This window comes from Haematobia irritans, chromosome 1 (assembly GCF_050003625.1).
Source record: "Haematobia irritans isolate KBUSLIRL chromosome 1, ASM5000362v1, whole genome shotgun sequence".
In the NCBI taxonomy this organism is placed as follows: Eukaryota; Metazoa; Arthropoda; class Insecta; order Diptera; family Muscidae; genus Haematobia; species Haematobia irritans.
In genome coordinates this window covers 135,614,920-135,636,744 of record NC_134397.1, presented here as the reverse complement: position 1 = coordinate 135,636,744, position 21,825 = coordinate 135,614,920, and the positions used below count along the sequence as shown (strand labels likewise).

At 33.8% G+C, this 21,825-nt stretch overlaps 2 protein-coding genes across 3 annotated transcripts in view; one reads left to right on the top strand and one right to left on the bottom strand.

Moving 5' to 3' along the window:
- orb (polyadenylation element binding protein orb) overlaps window positions 1–21,825 on the top strand; it is a 332,586-nt gene that overhangs the window by 104,477 nt on the left and 206,284 nt on the right. The gene's annotated exons all lie outside the window — the stretch shown is intronic.
- On the bottom strand, window positions 1,958–3,536 carry LOC142242448 (hexokinase type 2-like). The gene has a single exon (XM_075314022.1). The coding sequence runs from the start codon at window positions 3,446–3,448 to the stop codon at window positions 2,054–2,056; it is 1,395 nt and encodes a 464-aa protein (XP_075170137.1). The 5' UTR covers window positions 3,449–3,536; the 3' UTR covers window positions 1,958–2,053.

Sequence of the window (21,825 nt, the reverse complement as noted above, 5' to 3'; positions counted from 1 at the left end):
TGTAATAGGTACTTTTAGTTAAATGTGGTATCACAATGGACTGAATAGTCTAAGTGAGCCTGAAATTTAATCGGGCTGCCACTTTAACCTAACCTAACCTTGTCAAGGGGAGGTATCCCTGTCTTCACCTAGTTCAATTCCTTAAAAACACTATTGAGGGTTATGTCAAATAAATCAGAGAAAATACTAAATATTTAAAAATTCTTAAAATATTGAGCATAATAATTTTTTTTGAAATTTCGTACACGGGGAAGATGTCTTTCCCGTAGATACACCGGAAAATGAGGACCTTCAACGTTACCTATCGCTTTTTTAATAATTCTGCAACTTTTAAACGGATAAAGATATCAGAAATCCATTATTTTACCCGAGTTACTGACGTTTGCGAAACACACACGCGAAATTTTTTGTAGAGCTTTACAAGTTCTACCCAGCAAAGAAAAAAATCATCGAAATCGGTTCAAAATTGCGCAGTTGACAACTAAAACAAAATTTCATACCCCCGAGGTGACCAACTTTCAACGCCTACAGGCCAACCCGTGGACCCGTTAGGGATCCAGCTTTCATACAAAGAAAAAATTATGTTGATATCTTTATCCGTTCAAAAGTTGCAGAATTATTTCCAAAAAAAAAGCGATTTGGAACCGCTGTGTGTCGCGCAAAGGGAAGGTCCCCTACCCGGCCAATTATCTCAAAAAAGAAAAGGGATTATTTTCTAGAGACCAACCTCAATCTTCCCCGAAAATTTTAAGATAAACTTTTCTTCCAGTTTCAAGATGTCGGGCAAGGGGGAGGTTCCCCTTCCCAACCAAATATCCAAAAATAAAGTAGCCAATCTTTGTTCAGACGCCACCTCCAAAGATCCCTGAAAATTACGAACTGGAACCCAGTTTTTGAAAAGTCGGCCAAAGGGGATGACCCCCTCCACGCCCATTTATTAAAAACTCAGGTCCTCTACAGTAATTACATAACCTCCTCCCACGCTTTTTTAAATTTCAAGTAAATTTGGAAGTTTAGTTTTTTTTACTGATCTTTAAAAGTCGGGCCAAGAGAAGGTCCGCCTCCCAATCAAATTTAAATAAATAAAAAAATAAAACAAAAACGGATCTTTGTCTAGACGCCACCATCATTCTTCTTCTGTGAAAATTTCAAGCAAATCGGCAAATTTAAGCCCAAAAACTCAGGTCCCCTATATTTCACAACCTTCACAACAGCCGATCTTTGTTCAGACGCCACCACTTGAACCCAGTTTTTGAAAAGTCGGCCAAAGGGGATGGCCCTTCCACGCCCATTTATCAAAAACTCAGGTCCTCTACATTAATTACATAACCTTCTCCCAGGTCCCCTGTAAATTTCAAGTAAATTGGGAAGTTTAGTTTTTTTATTATTATTAAAAAAAAGTCGGGCAAGCAAATATCGAAAAATAAAAAAATAAGAACGGATCTTTGGAACTTTCTTCTTCCATGAAAATTTACAGCAAATCAGAGTATTTAAGCCAATGTTTTAAAAAGGTCGGACAAAGGGAGGATCCCTTCCCCGCCCAAATATGAAAAATTCAAATCCCCTATATTAATTTCACAACCTAAATTTCAAGTAAATTGGGAAGTTTAGTTTTTTTACTGTTCTTTAAAAAAGTCGGACAAAGTGAGGATACCCTCCAAGCCCGAATATCAAAAAATCAGGTACGCTACATTAAATTCACAACCTTCTCATACGTCCATTGTAAACTTCAAGTAAATAGGAGCAATTTATTTTTTTTTACTGCACTTTAAAAGTCGGGCAGTGGGGAGGTTCCGATCCCCAATTAAAAGTCGAAAAATGGAGAAGCGAATGTTTGTCAGTGCTCTTTATACGTATACGCAACCAATGAAAATACAGATTTTGCTAGAAAAAAGTCACGAAAAACAGGTGCATAATTTCTCCTAGCATGTCATGGTCTCTCTAGATAAACATTAAATGTTTTTTCTTTGCATAAGTTTATTTAATATACAAAATAGGTTTATTACAGCAATTTGATTGTCCAAGATTTGAGGTCCTTTTCTTGTTTATCATTCTACAGATTAACAGCTTCCTTGCTTTCCTCTTTGCGATCATAGTACATCATTGACTGCCTTGTGGCAATATTGGCTGCTAAGGCTGAGCCCTTACCTATCCCATCTTCAATATATTTCAATTCGAAGCTACATGGTATAGAAATCAAGTGACCCAGATAATTTTCCAATTTTTTATGATAAATTGAATTGTTACGATAAAAACTACCATCAATAGCGATTACCACATGAGATTCTCCAATCTTCTCTATGAGACATGACAAAAGCACTGCCATTAAAGCAGCTGCTCTTTTGGTAACACATTCCAAAATATAAAGAACTTTAGAACATTCCACATCATTAGGTTTCATTACACCCAGTCTATCGAACATAAGACAAGAATTATCGAAATTACCATTGGCAAAAGATTCCGACAAAACTTCAACGACATGACGTATGGTAAAAGAAAATGGAGTGGTGAGAATACGTCCAAGTTCACCATTAAAGAGAATACCTTCATTGGTGCACATCACAAATATTTGACGAGCCATTTCACTAACATAACTGCCATTCAAAAGCTTTCCATAACAACCTGATTCCAGATTTGAGGATAATAAATCGATATGGTTTTGCAAATCTATAAGGAAGGGATTTGGTCGCTCTTTGTCTTCCAAGCAATTCCAGTCTAAATGAATAATACAGGGTTTGGAGGAATCTATGGTTTCCCAGCTTTGAAGAAATTCTTTATCCTTCTCCGTGTAGGCCACATTTACATCTGATCCCACAACTAAACCAATTTTAGTTGAAGAATTTCTCCATGATCCAGCCAAAAGGACAGCAGTCGATTCATTAATCAAAGCCTTTAGATGGACTCTAGGATTTTTACGCCATATAGCCTCTTGCAGAACTTGACCAATATCCTTATTTCGCAAGTCTTTGAGATGTAAACTTGCATTTGCTAACAGCATAGCATGATTGAGACTGTCATGTTTCAGGGCCAAAGGTGTTGACAAAACCAGGGACAATATGTCACGATGATAGTTTCTCTTCTTTAGAAATCTATGCAAGGATTCCGAAATATGTTCAAAAATTCCAATATCTTGTTGTCTCAATAAATTCTGATCAATGTCGTAATATTCCGATTCTGTTTTGGGTTCAGATTCCCCATTCAATTGAAATAAATTTATCCGAAAGTTGTTTTCTTTCAAGTTAATTGCCAAAAACGGACCATATTCACAGCCATGGGGAAATTCCTGAACAAATGTAGGCCTACAGTTCAGGATAGATTTTTCCGATTCTCTTGTAAGGCTTAAATTTAATGCCTTAGTCATGTCATTCTTTAACTTGAAAAGTTGTTCTGTTCCGATTTCTAGAGATGAACATATTTCTTGAATTCTTTGGAATTGGGGTCCTTCCATTTGAAAACTTACAAACAATTTGGAATAATTATAATGATTTTATATAAATAGTTTTGTTTTGTTTACTTCTCCCTGACAAGTTTCCGAATATATTGTATAATATGACATATCCTTTCTAACATATACGAGGGTTGCCTTTTATTTAGCGGGATTGGAAAACCATAGTGATTTTTTTTTATGTTTGGTAGATTTTGCAATGTATACCTCTCCAAAAAATTTCTATAGAAAAAAACTTTGACAAAATTTTCTATAGAAATAAAATGTTGACAAACTATTCTAAAGAAATAAAATTTAACAAAAAAATTTCTATATATTTTTGACAAAATTTTTTATAGAAATAAAATTGTGAGAAAATTTTCTATTGAAATAAAATGGTGACAAAATTTTCTTTAGAAATAAAATTGTAACAAAATTTTCCATAAAAATAAATTTTGACAAAATTTTCCATAGAAATAAAATTTTGAAAAAATTGTCTATAGAAATAAAATTTTGACACAAATTTCTATAGAAATAAAATTTTGACAAAAATTTCTATAGAAATAAAATTTTGACAAATTTTTCTATAGAAATAAAATTATGACAAATTTTTCCATAGAAATAAAATTTTGACAAAATTTTCTATAGAATTAAAATTTTGACAAAATTATCTTTAGAAATAAAATTTTGACAAAATTTTCTTTTGAAATAAAATTGTAACAAAATTATATTTAGAAATAAAAATTTGACAAACTTTTCTAAAGAAATAAAATTAAAATAAGTATATACGGCCGTAAGTTCGGCCAGGCCGAATCTTATGTACCCTCCACCATGGATCACGTAGCAACTTCTACGAAAGACTGTCATCCACAATCGAATTAATTGGGTTGTGGTATCTTAGAACTTCTTAACATCGTTTTCTAAATTGTTAGTTAGTTCATACGTGGTATATATTAGACAAACAAGGTATGTATAGGTAAGTCTACAAATAGTTAAGAATCGATATGGACTTTTGCACGGTACGTAGAGAGCGAGAATTGAAATATGGGGGTCGCTTATATGTGGGCTATATACAATTATGAACTTGATATGGACCAATTTTTTATGTGATTGGGGATCGATTTACCTCAGGGCTATAAATAACTATAGACCGATATGGGCATGGTTGCTAACGGCCATATACTAGCACAATGTACCAAATTTCAACTGACTCGGATGAAATTTGCTCCTCCAAGTGGTTCCAAAACCAAATCTCTGGATCGGTTTATATGGGGGCTATATATGATTATGGACTGATATGGACCAATTTTGCCATGGTTGTTAAATATCATATACTACCACCGTGTACCAAATTTCAACCAGATCGGATGAATTTTGCTTCTCCGAAAGACACTGGGGGTCAAATCTGGGGATCGGTTTATATGGGGGCTATATATAATTATGGACTGATATAAATCAATTCCTGCATGGTTGTTTGATACCATATACTAACATCACGTACCAAAATGCAACCGAATCGGATGAATTTTGCTCTTCCAAGGGGCTCCGGAGGTCAAATCTGGGGATCGGTTTATATGGGGGTTATATATAATTATGGACCGATTTCGACCAATTTTTGCATTGGTGTTTGAGGCCATATATTAACACTACGTACCAAATTTCAACTGAATCAGATGAATTTTGGTCTTCCAAGAGGCTCCGCAAGTCAAATCTGGTGATCGGTTTATATGGAGGCTATATATAATTATAGACCGATATAGACCAATTTTTGCATGGTCATTAGAGACCATATACTAACACCATGTACGAAATTTTAGCCGGATCGGCTGAAATTTGCTTCTCTTATAGGCTCCGCAAGCCAAATCGGGGGATCGGTTTATATGGGGGCTATATATATAATTATGGACCGAAGTGGACCAATTTTCGCACGATTGTTAGAGATCATATACTTACACCATGTACCAAATTTCAGCAGGATCGGATGAAATTTGCTTCTCTTAGAGGCTCCGCAAATCTGGGGATCGGTATATATGGGGGCTATATATAATTATGGACCGATGTGGACCAATTTTTACATGGTTATTAGATACCATATACAAACACCATGTACCAAATTTCAGCCATATCGGGTGAAATATGCTTCTCTTAGAGGCTCCGCAAGCCAAATCTGAAGGTCCGTTTATATGGCGGCTATACCGATATGGCCCATTTGCAATACCATCCGACCTACATCAATAACAACTACTTGTGCCAAGTTTCAAGACGATAGCTTGTTTCGTTCGGAAGTTAGCGTGATTTTAACAGACGGACGGACATGCTCAGATCGACTCAGAATTTCACCACGACCCAGCATATATATATATACTTTATGGGGTCTTAGATCAATATTTCGATGTGTTACAAACGGAATGACAAAGTTAATATACACCCATCCTATGGTGGAGGGTATAAAAAAAATTCTATAGAAATAAAATTTTGACAAAATTTTCTATAGAAATAAAATTGTGAGAAAATTTTCTATAGAAATAACATTTTGACAAAATTTTCTATAGAAATAAAATTGGAACAAAATTTTCTATAAAAATAAATTTTGACAAAATTTTCCATAGAAATAAAATTGTTACAAAATTTTCCATAGAAAAAAATTTAGACAATATTTTCTATAGAAATAAAATTTTGGTGGAATTTTCTATAGAAATAAAATTTTGACAAAATTTTCTTAGAAATAAAATTTTAACAAAATTATCTTTAGAAATAACATTTTGACAAACTTTTCTAAAGAAAAAAAATAAAATAAAAATAAATTCTATAGAAATAAAATGTTGAGAAAACTTTTTATAGAAATAAAATTGTGAGAAAATTTTCTATAGAAATAAAATTGTGACAAAATTTTCTATAGAAATAAAATTGTAACAAAATTTTCTATAAAAATAAATTTTGACAAAATTTTTCATAGAAATAAAATTTTGAGAAAATTGTCTATAGAAATAAAATTTTGAGAAAAAATTTATAGAAATAAAATTTTGAGAAAATTGCCCATAGAAATAAAATTTTGACAAAATTTTCTATAGAAATAAAATTTTGACAAAATTTTCCATAGAAATAAAATTGTTACCAAATTTTCCAAAGAAATAAAATTTAGACAATATTTTCTATAGAATTAAAATTTTGACAAAATTTTCTATAGAAATAAAATTTTAACAAAATTATCTTTAGAAATAAAATTTTGACAAACTTTTCTAAAGAAATAAAATAAAAAAAAAATAAATTCTATAGAAATAAAATTTTGACAAAATTTTCCATAGAAATAAAATTTTGAGAAAATTGTCTATAGAAATAAAATTTTGACAAAAATGTCTATAGAAATAAAATTTTGACAAAATTTTCTATAGAAATAAAATTATGACAAATTTTTCCATAGAAATAAAATTTTGACAAAATTTTCCATAGAAATAAAATTGTTACAAAATTTTCCAAAGAAATAAAATTTAGACAATATTTTCTAAGAAATAAAATGTTGATGGAATTTTCTATAGAATTAAAATTTTGACAAAATTTTCTATAGAAATAAAATTTTAACAAAATTATAAATAAAAAGGAATAAAATAAAATTTTGACAAAAGTTTCTATAGAAAAGAAATCCTTCTGACAAAAGTTTCTATAGAAATAAAATTTTTACAAAATTTTCTATAGAAATAAAATTTTGACAAAATTTTGTATAGAAATAAAATTTTTACAAAATTAATAATAAAATTAATTTATTAAGTTATCATTCTATTAACATAGAATTTCTCTACCTTTGACACAGCTTACTTCATTCCATAGGCATTGTCCTGCAAATCCTTTTGATATTTGATAATATTGCAACTTCTTTTGCAACATTTTCTATTGCCTTGCTAGCGATTACTGCGATTCAATACAGATATTAATTGATAGTTGGACCAGACATAGCAAATATGCCGATATTAAATTTTCAATTTACCCTCACTAAACCTTTCAATACCTATGTAGATATTTATCGTCCATCGAAGGCAATATAAAGTGAAATTGATTATACAACTGCGACCAAACACAAAGGCGAATCAAAGCAACCACAGCAGATCGTTGATTGTGGTAAAATAAGCAAATACCAGTCAACGAGTAGACTAAAGTCTAATCTCTATATTAGATAATGGTAAAGTCTGTATATTGTAAGGGGGAAAGAGGGAGAAAGAGAGTGGGAGAAAGAGAGAGAGAGCCCAGTGTAATAATAGGGTCCAATTGATCCCTTATACATATCCGTTAAAATAGTTTTAGGTTTATTAGACTTCAAAAGGCTTATTGCCACCACCACACATACACATTCCGATAATGTCATTGTACTCTTGTGCTTCGCTGTGTGCCTATTGTCATTGGACAAACTCTTTTTCGATTTGGTTTGTTTGTATATTTTTTGTCTATTTGAGAGAGATTATTTACCACTAAAATTCCCTTCATATATGGGCATATATACAGGAGACTTCATAAGCCTTGCTTTGATTTCATTGCATCTACACTGACGAAAAAGATTGTTTTTCATATGTTTGGGTGTAAAAATTATATGCTTGGAACTCAAATTTTTAACACAATATTTTTAAGTGCAAGCATATAATGTTCATAAACTAGCATAACATGTTTGGGACATATATGTTAATATGTTAGAACATATTATGTTCGGGACATAAAATGTTTGTAAATATAATATGCTTAAATGCAAACATATATTAATTTGGAAATAGCCTATAAACATATATGTATTTAGAAATAGAGACCTAGACAGCATGCTGCAAGTAAAATAATGGAAGTAACCAATTGGCGCTTTAAAAATATATCCACACAAAGAAAATTTCATTAAAATTTTTTACTACCAGTGTATGCCCCAAGGTGAAACATAATAACAACACAAACAATATTTTGTTTGGACCAATCCTGAAAGTATATATGCTTGAAACAAAATGTGTTTGGGGTATATGTTACAGAAGCGATTTTTTTTTTTTTTTGAGGGTGTAGAGATAGTGTACAGTGTAATGCAGTGTAACGTGGGTACATTGGATTTTTGTTTGTTTGTTTGTTTTTTTTTTTAATGATAAACCTCACCAGGGAAGATAATACATGGCATAGTATAAATTGTACTAAATTGATGTTTCTAAGTCGAAATGTAATTTATCTTGTTTTTGTTTTGTTTTTATTCATCATAGCTGATCAAAACGCATTGATCAGCTATGATGCATTCGAGACTGTTGTTGAACGAATTAAATACATTATTGTACTCTAGTACATGTAATGATATTATTGCTCATACACTGTTAGAAAAATATGTTTTTCATATGTTCCGATATAAACAAAATGTGTTTCGGGCACGATTTTAAACCACAATATATTTAAGTGCGAACATGTAATTTTCCTAAACTAACACTAAATGTTTGGGACATCTATGTTAATATGTTAGAATATATTATGTTTGGGGCATGAATGTTTCATAAAAATCATATGTGTGAATACAAACATATATAAATTTAGAAATTTCAACTAAACATACATATGTTGTGATATTTTATTCAAAGCGACAGAGAGAGTAGAAATAGAGATGGAAACCGGGAGAGTTGACGAAAGATAGCAATATAACACAGCAAAAGAGTCAAAAGAGAACAATTTCTGTGAAACCGCTTGTATGTTGTTTCGGAAAACTGTTTTATGATAAGGCCAAAAATTTGATATGTTTAAGTCTAAATATTATTTAATTTGAATAAAGAGAATATACATTCTGAACCAAGAGAATAGACATTTGAAAAACAAACAGCTTATGTTTTCGCCTTGAGAGCAGCATTTTATGTATGTGTGGACATGTGTTTTGTTTATCATTTTGGCATTATTTTTTCTTGGTTCGTTAAAAGAAATCAGGGGTCTTCATAAAAATAACGAAAGGGCCATAAGCGTAGGAAGGCCTCTGGGGAGGGGGCTTAGACCCCCCCAGAAAAATTTTAGCCCCCCCAGAATTTGAAACTCTATTTATGATTTTTCATTTTTCAATAAATGTCAATAGTTTTTTTTAATTTTTATAAAAATTAAACAAGTATATACAATCGCACAAAGTTCCGCTAAAGACTTTCATGAACAATCGAATTACTTGGGTTGTGGTAGCAGTGCCGATGGCAATGTTTGAAGTCAGATATTTATGAAATAAAGCTGTGGTTGAACTTATGATTGATTTAGTTTAGTCAATTAAAAAATAGTAATTGATATTAAAACTCTTCTTTCATAAATTAATATCTTAATAATGCTGCGAAAAAGCGTCGCCAAAAAAGTAGTGAAAATGTTCTTTTTGGGTCTAATGTAATGAATTTGCATCACTTCTTAAGGTGAGATCCGAATTCAGTGTTTTGAATGTGAATTAAAAAATTTTGTGATATTTTCCCAAATAAATAATTTTTATATTTTTTATGATTTTTAATGCATTCTGACGCTTGTTTGAAACGTTTTTCCTCGAATAATTTCCAAAATTATCGATTTTTCTATAATGGATTTAGCAGTTTAAAAAAAAAAAAACAAAAAATTACACATTAAAATATGAAAAAAAAGAAGTAAAAAAACTTCGTGTGTAGTTAAAATAATTGAGGACATTTTTGGAAGTATTTTTAAAGTTGTGCCTTTAGAACAACTCACAATTTTTTTGCTGGGAAAAGTGTGGAACTACTTTTAGTTGCTTTATTATAAATTAATTGTCAAGTTATTTTGATGTCTAATTTTTTATTCAATTTTATGAAATAAAACATTAATTGAACCTATAAGTTCAGTCTATAAATTTTTAGCTAGGGGGCTATAGCCCCCCCCCCTAGGAAAATTGTCTAGCTACGCTAATGGAAAGGGCACTATACTCTTTTTAGAGTTGGGACGGTAAAATGAAATAAGGAGGAAATAGTGAAAAATTACACAGTAAAATGTAAAAAAACAAAGTTTAGTTTCTCTTTATTAAAAAGTAGTCCACGAGGAGTTGACGGACACCATCAAATATAAAAGCGGGCATTAAGTTCGACTTTTACAGCTAAAACAATTTAAAAAGTTTATTTTCTTTAAAATGAATTATTAAAGAAAAATAAAAGGAATTTTAGAGCGATGGTGTTAAATGCTAGTAAAAAACTGTTCACTCCTAAATAAATTTATGTTTATATTATAAAATTATGTATGTATGTTTATACTCGACTCCACGTTCTTCTTTTGTTGGTTTTTGAATTCCTTCCAAATTTTAAAGTTTTGTACAAAAACAGTTTTTTATTACAAGATTGTTATTTTTGCAATAAAAAATAATATTTTATCCAAAAATCATTCAATTTCGTTTATATCAAGCACTGTTACTGACTATAAATCTTTAATAACGCACATTTCGATGTTTCATTTAAAAAAAAATTAATATAGTATAAATATAAATGTGTAAATTAAAAAAAAAAAAAAAAAACAAAAAAAAAATGTTCGGTCGGAGCAGGGATTGAACCCACGACCCTTTGCATGCAAGGCAGACATGCTAACCACTGCTCCACGTGGCAAACAAATGTATGTTTCTGTTAAATAATGTTATGTTTGCATGGGCTCGTGGGCGCTGCAAACTATGCTATATAAATGTAACTTAAAACGATAATTATCTACTGGTGACTATAACAGCTACGTAGCCCAGTGGATAGTGTATTGGCTTACAAACTGTATGGTCCTCGGTTCGATTCTCCGTGCAGGCGAAAGGTAAAATTTAAAAAATTTATAAAAGTGAATAATTTCTTCAACATTATTTGTATTACAGAGAAAGGTGCCAATAACTAAAAAATTTCGTGGAAGTGAAAATTACGAGTATGTTAGGGAATGAGCACAATCGTGTTTGGGAAAAATTCTTCCAAGCATATAATATTTTTGGCTCAAAATGCTTCCAAACATATAATATGTTCACATAAAACAAACATATTAATGTTTCGGCAGTATGCAATAATATATGTGCTTCCTGCAAAATATGTTTGGAACATATGTTAAAGAAGCGATTTTTTTGAGGGTGTATATATGCGCCTATCATTACTCATTTTTTATGATGTTATGGAAAAGCAAAAATGTTGTCCAAAATGGTTGGGAAAATGGTTCCGAAACAGCAGTCTTCCCAAACATTTTGGACAACATGTTTGCTCTTCCATAACATCATAAAAAAATGAGTAATGATAGGCTCATATATATGAGCCGCCATAATGTACTAGAGTACAACAATGTACTTCGTACAACAACAGTCTCGAATGTGCGCATCATAGCTGGTAATTTATCTATCTCACCTTTGGTGATATTGCTTCCTCCAGTGTTGTCAACAATTGAGAAGCAAAAATGGCTAGGAGTGGATTAACCCTTCTAAGGACATCTGAATTTGGACTCTTATGTGTCCGAGGGTTTTTTAGGATGAGTCGATAAATCCACATTTCAAAAGCTTCCAATCTCCTTATTTCAGCGGATTTTAATGTCCATACTTCTGAAGCGTATAGCAAGACCGACAAAACATACGTTTTCATGAATCTCACGACTACATAAGACGTTTTTATATTTAAAGAATGCTTCTGTCGCCATTTATGTTCTGCGTCGTATTTCCTTCGAATTGTCCCAGTTTTCATTTATTTCAACGCCAAGATAATTGAAATTCCGTACTTTTTTATGTGTGTATTATTGTTATATAGATCAGTAGCATTTTTGGTTTTAAGATCTGGTTATCTCCATATATTTAGTTTTTTGGATATTAATTTTTAGTCCGTACTTAATCCCAAAAATTTAGGTTGCGTGCGTTTACGCAACCTAAATGTTAGGATTAATTTAAAGACAAATTTCTTTAAAATAATAAAATTTTAATTAAAATAAAGTTTATAATCCTTGCTTCAAAAATTGTTTTTATTAACTTTAGGACACAAATATTGTAAATATGCGTCTCTCCATTAAAGTCTTTGAACTTAGGCAAATTTTTCCTAAAGTAAAGAAACACATTTTTGATTTAAAGAAATCATCTTTAAATAAACTAAACAATGAATCTTTAGATTTAAGATAAAAACGCTTCAAATATAGGCTAAGACTTATTTTGAGGATTTAGCATCGTTGGTTTAGAGTTTGGTTGGAATTAAAGAAAAACATTTTTATACCCTCCACCTTACACTGAAAAAAAATATTTACGTGATATTAAAGATTACGCACCTTAAATTTTAGGATGTGAAATTTACAAAATATTAAGGACAAATTTCTTTAAAATAATGAAATTTAAATTTAAATTTTATAATATTTGCTTCCAAAATTTTTTTTCATTTAATTTAGGACAACAATTTTGTAAATTTGTGTCCCTCCGTTAAAGTTGGGTAATGTCTTTGAACTAAGACTAATTTTCCTTAAAGTAAAGAAACACATTTTTGATTTAAAGATATTGTCCTTAAATTAACTGAAATATTGATACTTTAGATTTAAGACAAAAACGCTTCAAATATAGGCTAGGTTAGGTTAAAGTGGCAGCCCGATTAAGATTCAGGCTCACTTAGACTATTCAGTCCATTGTGATACCACATCAACTAAAAGTACCTATTACATATGGGTACTTCTAGTTTTAACCGCTGAACCTTCTTGATTATTTTCCTTTGTTGAACCAACCAGATTGTTCCAAAAACATTAGCAGACTGCTTAAGTTAACGTTTTCCAGATCCGCCAGTAATCTGAAGCTATATGCTCCTAAAAGTTGCTTGCGCTTTACACAAAATGGTGTTTAATTGATTCCTTTTCCTCCGCATCCTGACAGCTCATACAATAGTCATTATACTTCGCGCCAATAGTTTTTGCAAAATCGCCTATCAGGCAGCGACCCGTTATAGCAGATATCAGGAGTGATATCTGACGTCCCGAGAACACTAGCATATCTAGTGTGCGTTATAAGTTTAAATGGGGCCATATTTGCTTGGTGTCGTTACAGCCCTGGCAATTCTTCCATCGAACATTTGCCATCATAACAGCCTTCTCACGCAGCATGAGCTTGCAGGTAGCCAGGGGCATACCAACAGATTCTAGTTCCCCTGGAGTATGTAAGGTAGTCCCTAGCATCGCCAACTCATCCGCTTCGCAGTTCCCCGGTATGTTCCTATGGCCAGGCACCCATATTAGGTGAATATTGTACTGCTCAGCCATCTCATTGAGAGATTTGCGGCAGTCGATGGCCGTTTTCGAGTTGAGGAACACAGAGTCCAAGGATTTTATTGCAGGTTGACTGTCTGAGTATATATTAATGCCCAAATTTTTTGGAACATTACTTCTCAACCAATTCGCCACCTCTCTTATTGCTAGTATTTCAGCCTGAAAAACACAACAGTGATTAGGTAATCTTTTCGCTTTTCGAAGTTCCTAAGGTCGCTAAAAGATTTCTTGATTTTAAAGACGCCACATCTTTGGCTCGGAATCAATACCAAAATCCTTAAGAGAAGGTCAAAATCTATGGATGCAAGTAAATTTTAAAATTGTCATTCCGTTTGTAACACATCGAAATATTGGTCTAAAACTTGTTATACCCTCCACCATAGGATGGGGGTATATTAACTTCGTCATTCCGTTTGTAACACATCGAAATATTGCTCTAAGACCCCATAAAGTATATATATATTCTGGGTCATGGTGAAATTCTGAGTCGATCTGATTGAAATCACGCTAACTTCCGAACGAAACAAGCTATCGACTTGAAACTTGGCACAAGTAGTTGTTATTGATGTAGGTCGGACCCCCAAATTTAGCTTGCCGATCCTCTAAGAGAAGCCCCTATATAAACGGACCCCTAAATATGGCTTGCCGATCCTCTAAGAGAAGCAAATTTCATCCGATCTGGCTGAAATTTTGTATATGGTGTTGGTATATGGTCTCTAACAACCATGCGAAAATTGGTCCACATCGGTCAATAATTATGTATAGCCCCCATATAAACCAATCCCCCCGATTTGGCTTGCGGAGCCTTTAAGAGAAGCAAATTTCATCCGATTCGGCTGAAATTTGGTACATGGTGTTAGTATATGGTCCCTAATGATCATGCAAAAATTGGTCCACATCGGTCCGTAATTATATATCGCCCCCATATAAACCGATCACCAGATTTGACCTCCGGAGCATCTTGGAAAACCAGAATTCATCTGATTCAGTTAAAATTTGGTACGTGGTGTTAATATATGGCCTCAAATACCAATGCAAAAATTGGTCGAAATCGGTCCATAATTATATATAGCCCCCATATAAACCGATTCCCAGATTTGAACTCCGGAGCCCCTTGGAAGTGCAAAATTCATCCGATTCGGTTGAAATTTTGTACGTCATGTTAGTATATGGTATCCAACAACAATGCAGGAATTGGTTCATATCAGTTCATAATTATATATAACCCCCATATAAAGCTATCCCCAGATTTGACCTCCGGTGCCTTTTGGAGAAGCAAAATTCATCCGATCTGGTTGAAATTTGGCACGGGGTGGTAGTATATGATATTTAACAACCATGCTAAAATTGGTCCTTATCAGTCCATAATCATATATAGCCCCCATATAAACCGATCCCGAGATTTGATTTTGGAGCCACATGGAGCAGCAAATTTCATCCGAGTCAGTTAAAATTTGGTACATTGTGCTAGTATATGGCCGTTAACAACCATGCCTAACTAGGTCCATATCGGTCTATAGTTATATATAGCCCTCAGATAAATCGATCCCCAATCACAAAAAATTGGTCCATATTAAGTTCATAATTGTATATAGCCCCCATATAAGTACCGTGCAAAAGTCCATAACGATTCGTAATTATTTGTAGACTTATCTATACATACTTTTTTGTCTAATATATATCACGTATGGACTAACTCACAATTTAGAAAACGATGTTAAGAAGTTTTAAGATACCACAACCCAATTAATTCGATTGTGGATGACAGTCTTTAGTAGAAGTTTCTACGCAATCCATGCCTCCACCATAAGATTCGGCCTGGCCGAACTTACGGCCGTATATATTTAAGTTGTAATAGTCGATTTTTACCAATATTTCATATTGGTTGACCCAATTTCCCAAAAAAAATCCTTTAATCTATTTTGAAGATTACAAAATCTTTGAATTTTTGATTTTTTTTGACAATGAGGCGTTTAATCGGAAAGTCTTGAAAACAATATATCAAACGAATGACGGACGCTGAAGGTTAAGTCAAGTCGTTTGGTGATTTTTGGAGTCGGTGTATAGCACATTTGACTCAAAACCACACTTATAGAAGTTTAAAAAATGTTCCAGGTGTGCACTGGAATGCTAAAGTAGTTTGTTTAGTCAAAAGGTCCTATAAAATGTACAATCGCATCAACTTTAGCAACCCTGAGCCCCATACGTATTGATAGAGAGAGAGAGAAAAAGAGAGGCATAACCGTAATTTAGCTACTTTTACTCTTGGTTAACTTAACCATGGCCTGGCTGATAATGCTAAACTGTTTAAATAGCTTCTAAAGAGGGAAGTGATACACGGCGGCTGTGGTGGAGGTTAGTATAGGGAGGGATTATCAACACACAACGATGAACACAAGAGAAAATATGCTCAATAGGTGGATTGGTTTGACTACAATGACAAAAGATTAAATGCCAGACTTACGTTTTTTTTTTTCATCATCGTTACCATTGTCCGTAGTGCGCTTTTCCCCTACGAAAACAAACGGCAATCATGCAGTGATACCCATAGCCGTTTAGGAGGAGGATATCATCACTGTTACTCTTCGTTGTATGGCATATGCATACAATTTGTATTGGAAACGTTTCTTTGTATGGGTGCGTGTGTGTGTGTGTGTAAAAATGCTATTGTATGTGGTTCATATCTTTGGTCTAGTGTGTGTGTGTGTAGGGTTTGCGTTTGTTTACAAAACGCATTTGGGTTACAATGTTTACACAAATATTTACGGATAATCTGTTGATTTCAAAGCTAAGGGATTATTATGCAATTTTTCTTCGTTTCATGTTGGCTTTCAAGTGTTACGATGTGTAGGTGTGTGCGTGTGTGTGTGAGCTAAGTGTATCTTAGCTGCTATTGTGCATTTTTTTACAGCTCCTTATTTTTGTTGCCGTTTTCGTTGGTTGGTTAGTCCTCCACACAATTTGATGATGATGATGATGATGATAAGTACACAAAGATGATGATATCGAAGGAATAGAATGACATTCCTTTGGTCGTCGTTGTAACAAGGACAAGTTACATGATAGCGCCAGCGACAATAAACATTGAGAAATATTTTTTCGGCTTTCTTAACGAAAATCAACAACTGCATGAGATTATGAACAGTTGTGGGCAATAAAATAGGTGTGGCAAATTTAGTTCCATGAATATTATTACTATTGGCATAGTCAGTAGCAGAAAATGAAGCCGCCGAGTCGTTCCGTGGATTTTCGCCGCCGCCGACCAGTTTTTGCCAGCCGAAGCCGCCGCCGAATATGTAGACTCATCTCGACTCAAAATTAGACGCCAATTAATCAAAAATATTAATTTTCCTGCCAGCATTTCAATGTTCCATTTTATCCTCAGCGCTACCACAGACTCGTAAGTGACACTACAACAATCGCCAACTGTGATGGGGAAACGTATTAAAAAGTACGAAATGTACATGAAGGTTATGCGGCAGCCCGATGTATCAGGCTCACTTCGACTATTCAGTCCATTGTGATACATGAAAGTATTTTGCCATCACTACTGTCACAAGATCCATTTTATATTTTTTGAAACACCAAGCCTAACTAGCTTATTATTAATTATTTTAATAAAAACGAAAATGAAGTGCAGAAAACATAATTAATACGCTTAAAAATGTGAAAGGTATAAATATTGGTGAACAATTTGCAACTTTACAAATGGAATGAAGTGATAGTTTTTCAAATATTTTCCAGACACGCTGCCTCCATCAAGAATAAACACTGATAGACGCTGGAACATCAGCCCAATATAGCAGAATTGAAACTTATAAATCAACATAATTCCTTTGTTAATAAAATGTTCAATGTGTTTTGATTCGTATAAATGTTATACCTGGAATAATTTATAATTTTTTATTCAAATTAAGAAACATCTGAACTATCGTCGTACTTAACCGCAATGATTCTATTACAACTATCTTAAAATGCACTTTGTCTAATAGTTTGAAAAGGCTTTTATTGGCGTCGTTCTAAATGTATCAAAAAAAGGCACCTAATAATTGCACTCATGCGATGCTTTTTATATCCTCCACCATAGGATGGGGGTATATTAATTTTGTCATTCCGTTTGTAACACATCATCCGATCCGGCTGAAATTTGGTACATGATATAAGTATATGGTCTCTAACAACCATGCAAAAATTGGTTCACATCGGCCCATAATTATATATAGCCCCCATATAAACCGATCCCCAGATTTGGCTTGCAGAGCCTCTAAGAGCAACAATTTTCATCCCATCCGGCTGAAATTTGGTACATGGTGTTAGTATATGGTCTCTAACAACCATGCAAAAATTGGTCCTTATCGGTCCATAATTATATATAGCCCTCATATAAACCGATCACCAGATTTGACCTCCGGAGCCTCTTGGAAGACCAAAATTCATCTGAAAATTGGTCGATATCGGTCCATAATTATATATAGGCCCCATATAAACCGATCCCCAGATTTGACCTCCGGAGCACCTTGGAAGAGCAAAATTCTTCCCATTCGGTTGAAATTTGGTACGTGATGTTAGTATAGGGTATCCAACAACCATGCAGGAATTGGTTCCTATCAGTCCATAATAATATATAGCTCCCATATAAACCGATCCCCAGATTTGACCTCCGATGCCTTTTGGAGAAGCAAAATTCATCCGATCTGGTTGAAATTTGGTGCGTGGTGGTAGTATATGATATTTAACAACCATGTGAGTTGAAATTTGTAGATGACAGTCTTTCGTAGAAGTTTCTACGCAATCCATGGTGGAGGGTACATAAGATTCGGCCTGGCCGAACTTACGGCCGTATATACTTGTTTATAGTAACTTGGCATGGTACAACTTCTCAATAGTGACAGCACTTTTGCGACGAGTTTTGTATATCGTATACGACTGTTTTCGACGTGGAGGAGATTCCTAGAAGCGCCGTCAAAATAAAAAAATGTTGGCAGGGTTAAATCAGCTAAAATTTATTAATAGTTGTTGTATTTTTTGTCAAAATGTTAAACTTTCCACCCAAGCTCTGTCAGTATCAAGGTGCTATAATAATTTTTGCAAAAATTTAGCTCAGAAAATTTGAATGAACTGTTAACTTGATTGTAGGATTGGTTGTACAACTAATCTCCTTACCATTAATGAGATAACTTCAAAGTGATTTTATAATGGATAGTTGTCCGCCGCCGAATAGACAAGTTTATATCGGCTTAGCCGCCGCCGCCGCCGGTGGCAAGAAATTAGTGCCTGCCGCCACCGACAAAAATGGGTCAGCTTTATTCTCTGGTCAGTAGTATTACAGAATCGCAGGGTGAGTGATCTAAGTTTTGAGATTGAACACTCAAAGAAAAAATACTTTCCTCTCGAATGAATTTTTAGAATTTTTAAACGTGTTTCGTAGCTCCGTGATCGTTTTGTTTTGAGGATTTCTTTGGACCTATCGTCACTAAGCATTTTTGAGCGATTGACAAATTATGTGAGATCAAAAAGCGATCAAATTTTATTGATGTTCAAATGTTCATGAAATATTGAATGTATGCTGGCCCTACTAATGCCTAAGATTGTTCCAATCTGATGATAGGTTACATGGCGATCTTGCAATATCAGTTGGCGCACAGCATTAATGGTTTGCGGAAAAACAACTGATTTTGGACAACTTTCACGAAATTCGTCTTGGAGTGAAGTACCCCTTCGGTGGAATTCGCCATACCATCGATAAACACGGGTCCTTGACAGAGCTTCATCGCCAAAGCATGAATTAAGTTTATCGGGGCACTATTATTAAGTTAATCCATGTCGAAGGTTGTAAAAAATAATCGTACTAAAATGTTCACGATTTATGCCCTGTTTCTGTGTATCAAACTAAAACAAAGTCGAAAGAAAAGCAGTCACTCGAATTCGAATCAATTTGGGTTTCTCTATTTTTGAAATCTCGTTTCGTGTGTATGAGAATGGAGTGCCCATTAAAAAAACGTCGCCAAACAAGTAGTGAAAATGTTCTTTTTGGATCCGGAAGTAGGGCAAAATTGGCGCAGAAGCGATGAATTTAACATGGGCTTGTCATAGGACGGATGTCCACCATTTCAACAGCCGTTGCACTGAATTTGCAACACTTCATGACCCATTCCATCCGACCTACATCAATAACTAGTAATTATACCAACCCTTCGGAAAATTGGTGCAAATTGCCACTGACGGACCTATCACGGGATTGGCACCGGTACTCCAGTTTGTCGCAATTTTTAAATAGTCATAATTTATTGAAGTCCATACTAGCTTTTTATCTGAAATCCTATTGGGATCTACACATTTAGTGAAATCGAATTATCAGAATAATCTATTATTCAACATATTTCAAAAATTGTTCATTGCTGGTGTGATTCGGATGCCCAAAATGTTCATGAGGACCCATGGTTCATGAGGACCTATCTATGAGGTGCTCCTACCAAATTGCCCCACAACGTGTTCTTTGGAATGATTCCAAGACGTGTCCTAAATTGTAACCTTACCCCGTCAAAGACCCACACATATTAAAGTGGCCGGTCCCTTCCATATGTTTTGATTATAACTGGGACTGATTCATACGCACCAGGAACTAGTCCTGTATCAGTCCTGGGGTTGAGTTTCAAGCCCATAGCTTCCCAGCAAAAAATACTTCAGCAGTAAGAGTTTAGTCGCACTTTTTGGTATACAATAACATAAAGCAGGCAGTGCATCCACACTGCATGAATCGGTTGCAATAACGTAAACGAGTGATCAAACTAGTTTATGATCATTCGTTTACGTTATTGCAACCAATTAATGCACTATAGATGCATGAAAGGTGGTGCTGTTTTCATTCATACCAATAATCATATGAAATAGGAAACTCAAGATCATATATCATTTCTGAGCAATATGAGCAATTATATCAGCGCTATGTAGAAGCTGCTCTAAATCGGGACATCGCCCAATAAAGACCAGCGCTGAATCGGTTGTTTTGTAAGCAGTTGGTACTGCCTCTCTCCTTACAATCCTGAAATTTGTTCATTACCATATCGAAAAATATTCTTTAAGACAATGGATATTTTCATTTATAGTATAAAATATTTCGTTTTTTTTTTTGCCTAATTTGCTATTATTTCCGAGCCAAAAAACGGAGAACTGAAATAAGGATACATTCTCTTTTAAATTTTGAGTTTTTCATGCTTTATATGTGGAAACATATTTGAATTAGTTCTTTTATTCAGTACTAGCGTAACCCGGCCCGCTTCGCTGCGCCTCCCGAGGCATATTTTCGTTAACTTAGTCAGGGGAAGTCTGCCACAAATAATAATATAATTCTCCTCAACATACCGTCCAATAAATCGGAAAAAGTAAAAGTACTTAAAAATTTATTAAAGTGTTGGACACGGAGAACATGCTTTCCCAAACATATACCGGAAAATGAAGCACCCTCTAAGTTGCCCCTCCATTTCATGTAAATTTAAGTTTTTTGCTTAAAAAAGTCTGGTAGAAGCATGTGGAAAAATCATCAAATTATGTACGGAGTTCCCATTTATCGACAATCCTCTACTTTTTATTTTCCAAAAATCAGGCAAAAGGGAACCCCCTCCTTCGCCCCTCTCCAACAAGATATCGTACATTCAAGTACCCTATATTCATTTCCCAAACTACCCAACTTCACTATTCCCCTTCCCCAACCAGACATCGAAAAATCATGTACCCTGTATAAATGTAATCATCTTCTCTCAATTTCAAGTAAATCGGAGAAGGTTTGATTTTGCCTTATTATTGAATAAGAATCTCTGCAAATTCCAAGAAAAAATCTGCAAACTTTCCTTCATGTTTCATAGTGTGGGGCAAGGAGAAGGTTCCCGTCCAAATAACCAAAAATCAAGTACACCATATTGATTTCATAACCTTCCCCTACGGCCTTTGTAAATTTCAAGTAAACTTTAGAATTCAATTTTTTTTTTCAGTTTTAGAGGAGGTCTCCCTCTCCGTCCCAATATCGAAAAATGATATAGCGTATATTGTGTAGACGTCCCAGAAAATCTCAAGCAAATTAAAAGCCCAATTTTTAAACAGCAGGGCAAGGAGAGGTCCCTCTTCCCTTCGGATATCAATTATAATAATATAACCTCCTCTGTAAATTTCAAATAATTAAGAAATAATTAAGAAAAGTTTAATTGTTTCAC